This window comes from Nicotiana sylvestris, chromosome 12, assembly GCF_000393655.2.
Source record: "Nicotiana sylvestris chromosome 12, ASM39365v2, whole genome shotgun sequence".
NCBI lineage: Eukaryota > Viridiplantae > Streptophyta > Magnoliopsida > Solanales > Solanaceae > Nicotiana > Nicotiana sylvestris.
Window position 1 is genome coordinate 72,702,541 of NC_091068.1, and position 5,918 is coordinate 72,708,458.

The 5,918-nt window shown below is 37.0% G+C and overlaps 1 protein-coding gene across 1 annotated transcript; it reads right to left on the minus strand.

Moving 5' to 3' along the window:
- Positions 1-2,097: 2,097 nt before the first annotated feature.
- Positions 2,098-5,349, minus strand: LOC104220487 (ultraviolet-B receptor UVR8). The gene is made up of 7 exons (XM_009771365.2): positions 5,157-5,349; positions 4,668-4,707; positions 4,264-4,545; positions 3,819-4,168; positions 3,329-3,730; positions 2,821-3,208; positions 2,098-2,592 (listed from the first exon to the last, which is right to left on the minus strand). The coding sequence occupies exons 3-7, from the start codon at positions 4,486-4,488 to the stop codon at positions 2,350-2,352; spliced, it is 1,608 nt and encodes a 535-aa protein (XP_009769667.1). The 5' UTR covers positions 4,489-4,545; positions 4,668-4,707; positions 5,157-5,349; the 3' UTR covers positions 2,098-2,349.
- Between the last annotated feature and the right edge of the window lie 569 nt (positions 5,350-5,918).

The following is a 5,918-nucleotide window of genomic DNA, read 5'->3' on the forward strand; positions in this document are numbered from 1 at the left end:
AAACTCTCCAAAAAACATAAAGCCCACACGAGATTTTGGAACATAAGCCCAACAGTCTCCACCTTGGACCAAAATCCATCAAGCATCGCCATAAAAGCCTTGAAGGGCAATCAAGCACCAAGAATGTCAACCAAGTCTAAATAATGTTAGAACTTGCTAGTAGGAAGAGACTTTTAGTCAACGTATCAGCAGGATTCTCTGAATTGTGAATTTTGTTCATCACAATTTCCCCGGCAGCAATTGCATCTTTGATGTAGCGGTTCTTGACATCAATGTGCTTAGTCTTTGAAAGATACATATCATTTTTGGTCAAGTGAATAACACTTTGGCTATCACAAAATACAACGATAACACCTTGTACAACACCAAGCTCAATAACAAGATCGCACAACCAATTAGCCTACTGCACACACTCTGAAAAGGCAACGTACTCTGCTTCCAATCGTAAAGTAGACCGAAGGACAACTCTCCAAGAAATATAATCACCACAAAGAGTAAATATATAACCAGAACGAGATCTACGACGATCAATATCACCACCATAATCAGAGTCGATGTGGCCAACAACATCGTTAGATGCAAGCTTACCAACATCAAATACTAAGCCAATATTAGAAATATCCTTCAAGTAACGAAGGATGCATTTAACGGTGTCCCAATGCTTTTTCCCAAGATTATGCATATATCTACTCACCATTGTGATGTAAAGTTTTCTCATAAGATTTTCAGTTCGCTCAAAAAGAATTTTTAGACCGATCTAAAAGTCCACCATTTAAAAAATAAAAAGAAAACAACTACAATTGCTATGGTTTTGGATTCTAGCCCACTATCAATACAGGCACTCTCCTTTTGGGCTTTTAAGTCGAATCAATCTCCTTCAGTGGTTTATCAATTTGTCAAACTTTGAGGGTGTAATGTTTTATATTTTACTTAAGGAAAATATTCCCAATACCATTGGCGAATACGGCCTCTTTCATCTTCTCGTGCATTATATATGCATTTTTTTTTAAAACTATATTGTTCAAACTAACTTGTGTACACCTGAAGTATTTATCGAACATATTACCACCCACCAACACAAATACGAATAGTATAGTCCACACAAATTAGTAATACGTGTAATGATATTCTGCATCCACACACAAATATGAATGTTTAACGAGCAAATTTGAAAGCACTGGCATATCTCTTAGACATACAAAGAGAAAAGCTAGTAGAATAGACATCATAGCACGTTATTTCTTATCCGACTAATATTCATCAATTGCAATGATGAATAACAACGTAACTAAACCTGTTAATCAACACCAACGTTGCTGGTCTAAACTCTAAAGTCGCAAGCATGCTATAACTTATTTCATATTCTCCAAGTTACATTACCAATAAATAAACCAAACAAAAATAAAAATCCAAAGAGGACAACCGTTACAAAGCAAGTTCACAAGATTAAAAAAATGCAGTAAATTTCATATGTATTACTAAAAGCCTCAATGAAATAGAGGGTATAGAAGCTTCAATTGGTTATATCCCTGTCTAACTAAATCACTAAGGAGTCAGTTTGGTTGGGAAACAAATTATTCCAGGATAAATTATCCCGGAATTGTTACCCACCCTCACACATAAATAAAAATAACACTAAAATCCCGGAATAGGAATAAAAATAACACTACAATCCCGGAATTAGTTATACCGCAATTTTATCCCAACCAAACATGAGATAACCTCATCTCAAATTTAGTTTGGGATTAATTATCCTTATACCTCGTACCAAACCAGCCCTAAATGAATTCACAAAATTCCTCTTACATTCCAACCCAACCCCTCAACCCTCAAATACAACGGCGACGCTTCTATAGCATAACCCTAGGGATCATAGTGTGTATTTATGCAAAGACAATCTCAAGTCAGTGCGTTGAGAATGATTGTGCTCATATTATATGTACACATTTTGAACTATTTTCGCATACGTATACACATAGTTCGAGCCGAAAGCAATGAGTTCAGTTGAACCCACAAGACCTGCCCCAGGTCCACCATAGTATTTATGTTTGTTACACTAGCAGAAGAACATAAAATGAAAATTTAAAAGGAGCAGACTGCAGAGCAAACAAGTACTTGTAAAATCAACCTTAACGAATGTATCAACTATTTACTGCTTGTGGCTAAGAGCCAACAAATTCTTAGGAGGTTAACTTGTGCAGATCCTAAAAACCTAAGTTTCTTCACAATCATTTGTTTCTATTTACAGAATGGAAATGCAAACATCAGATATAGAGCATGATGAGGTGTTAATGAGAATGATAAACTACTAATGTATAGATAATGTGAAAGAGCATGAATAATCTATGTTTAACCGAGATCAATGTCAACCCGCTCCGGGATTGCCCTTTCAGTTTGGTTGGCACTGAGCTCCACACCTAGCTGTCCTTTATCGCCCGCGCCAAATGCATAAAGCTTACCAGATTCTGTCAATGCAAACGTATGGGCATTCCAGTATATTGAATTAGTGAGACTTATCTGCACCACTCTTTCATTCAGCTGCTTCAATGATGTTACAACCTCAGGGAATAAAACATTTGAGTGCCTGATACCCTGAAATTCGGAACGATCATTTTGTAAACGAAGAGTTAGAAGAACTCAATGTTAAGGACATTTTTTAACATTTGGACTTGATATCCAAAAGGATCGATGTTCATATGTCAATACAAGATATTGAATGGTTTCATAATACTAGTCAATCCAAATCTTATACACTCGAGCACAAGAAAAATATTCAATAGGGAAAGGAAAAGAGAAACCAAAGTTATGAGAAAGCCAAACCTGTTCTTCAGCTACAGCAGTATTATGTCCTAGACTAGATGATTCTCCACAACCAAATGAATAAACATTTCCTTCATCAGAAACCACAAAGGTCGTATAATCCCCTGTGGCAACATAAACAGCCTTCACATTGTTTAGTGCTTCCACCACTTTAGGTGCTGACTCACAATCTTCATTACCGTGACCCAAGCACCCGTAACGGCCCCAACCCCATGTACAGACCCTTCCATCTTTCCCAACAACTGCAGCATGCCAAGCCCCAGCCGCAACAACTGCAGGTTGAAGATTCAACGTCTGAAATTGTTCAATTAACCTCGGGACCTTTTCATCAGTTCGCGCTCCATGACCAAGCTTTCCACCCAATCCACAACCAACAGAATACACAGACCTGATGTTGAGCCAAAAGAAGATGTCAAAGAAAATTCTGAGAATCATTTATTAATAGTACATTTGTGACTTATCTCAAGCCAATGAAACAGTCTTTCTAAAAGATGAAGAGGGAGCTTACATGCCACTAGGTTGACAAGCCAGAGCAAGAAGGTAGCAATATCCTGCTGCAATTTGCACGACTGGAATATTCTCTAATGCGCCTAATAATGCACGGGGTTCCGTATCAGCTGGCTCAGTTTGATGACCAAGTTTAGTTTCATTCCCCCAGGAGAATGTATAAACCCTTCCTTCTCTTGATAATACGGCAGTGAAGAAATTTCCAATCGCAGCTTGTACAACAAAGATGTCTTTTAAAGATTCTACAAGCTGGGGAGTAGTTACTACTTTATTTCCTTGGACGCCATACTCAGCTTCGCCGAACGAGTCTTTGCCAAAAGCATACACCCTCCCGGCGTCACTAATCAGCATAGTCCTGCCAGCCCCGACAGCGGCCTGAATAACGCGAATACCATGAAGCGATCTAGAAAATAAAATGCTCTATTAGAACTCCCTGCATTTCTCAACTCACTTGCTTTACAGCTTCATATTGATAAAGAAAATTAGCAAACCTAATCGGATGAGGCCGCCATTCCTCTTCTGTAGTTCCATTTCCAAGCTGCCCTGAGCTGTTAGACCCAAATGAGTAGGCAACTCCTTTTGAACTCACGGCAATACTATGACCGGGGCCAGCTACAGCGTGTGATTTTTCCCGCCTAGAACATGCTTCCCCGGCTAGAAGAAATCTTAGAACAAGCTTCCAGGAGCCGCCACATCTTTGCTTTAGATCTTGACGTTGCTCCTGAGTCATTGGCTTAAATATAGCTCTCTTTCGGCACATATCAAGAGCTGCCAGCTCTGCTAAGGAGAGCTCATTATCGGGTGCAAAGTTTGCAGGAAGCCAAAAGAAGGAGCAGGTAGCCTGCAATACATATTATAAAGGAAATCAGCAGCACCATCAATTCTAAGCCAAATAATGATTTAATTTTGTACAACACCTAGTAAATAAACACTTGCCTCTAGAGTTGCAAGGTCTTGTGGATCCAAATTACATCCAGTAAGTACATGAAGAACGATAGACGGATTGGCTGACAATGGGAATTCGCCAGGAGTCGCATTCCCAAAGCAGTGCCGCACTTGTCTTTGAAACGTTGACGCGGGGGTGGTTACAATAGTAGTAATTGGTTGTTCAGCAATGTTATGGTATTGAACACTCGAGGTTCCACTCATTGAGGCGTCCATGGGCACTGCTAAAATTCTGCAGTGCCCAAATTAGGCAATGGGAGGATTTCTAAATCACTATAGCAAAAACCAAAAAGGACATACATATTACACTCAGAGCTAAATTCCATAAAATATATAGAAAAGTTTCCATAATTAGCAAGTACAAATGCAAGAATCTTATTGTCAAGCACTTTTACCTTAAATTAGAAACTGATCACAAAATTTCAAGCCTTAGACCTACACAAAAGGGCAAAGAAAAGGATATAAAGATTGGTCAACAGATAAAACAAACATATAACTCAAGCAAAGAAAAGCATATGACAACAGAGACTTGAATTTAAACAATTAAAGCCAATAGGTAGAGTAATTTAGAGCAACAAGCAACAGAGACAGAGTGTACAAGAAAGCCAAAGGTAACTGTAACGTGAAGAATACCAAAATACACAATCCTTCAGAAACCCCACAAAGAAATTCTAAATCAAAACTGATGATCAATCACTTAACATCAAAATTCTAAATCAATTGACATAATAAAGTTTTGATCTTTTGTGTGCCAAAGGTCTAAAGATCATCAGATGATCCTAATTCATAATCCAAACCGATAGATACGTTAATAATCATATGGGTAACTCTGAAAGTCTGAATACATTTTGATCATCAAAATTAAGAAGAAGAAAAATTATTACATGAGAAAGAGCGTCAAAGATTTCTCAAAACCCATGTGAAATTATCTATACAATTCTGATCAAATTCACAAGTAACCAAGTGGGTATCAGATCAAAAGATGATAATTAATCTGCTTGTTTGGATAAAGCAGGAAAATAGGTGATTTGATTGGGATATTTTTCTTGAAGAATTAATATTATGACGAATAATTATGCTAAAAAATAGGATAGTTGAGTATAAATACAAATATAAAGGTGGAAACCGAAGGAAAAGATGATGAGGTGTCTCACTGAAAGAGAAACCAAAGCTATAGGCTTGGATGACCTTTGCTTATATATATACTTGACACCCACACATTATATATCATCATCATCATGTGTACCCTCAAACAACGCAGCTTTCTTTTTGCACGTCACTCAGCTTCTTGCGGTAACTCACACTAATTTTTACTTTGATGGCACAGTAAATAAGTCTAGTCATATTTAGTAGGCGTTTGGACATAAAAATTGTAAAATTCCAAAAAATAAAAGTGAAAATGGTATATACAAATTAGAGTTGTGTTTGTATATTAATATAATTTTGGGTTGTTTTTGAATTTTTGTGAGTGAAAAATTTGAAAAACATTTTTTGGAATTTTTCAAATTTTAAAAAAAAAATTCAAAACTCATCTTCAAGTGAAAAATGAAAATTTTATGACCAAACGATTTAGACTTGGGCTATTATATTAAAAATTAAATTGGATGATCTTGGTTAATTATCCTGGTATAAATTTTTGAAATCCA

What these genes read in the sequence shown, in the direction of transcription:
- LOC104220487 (XM_009771365.2), bottom strand. Translation starts at nt 4,488, where the DNA reads ATGGACGCCTCAATGAGTGGAACCTCGAGTGTTCAATACCATAACATT. An exon ending in GCTTGTCAACCTAGTGGCAT is followed by an intron (nt 3,209 to 3,328) that starts GTAAGCTCCCTC and finishes GCTCAACATCAG; the next exon opens with GTCTGTGTATTCTGTTGGTT. An exon ending in CTGCTGTAGCTGAAGAACAG is followed by an intron (nt 2,593 to 2,820) that starts GTTTGGCTTTCT and finishes TCCGAATTTCAG; the next exon opens with GGTATCAGGCACTCAAATGT.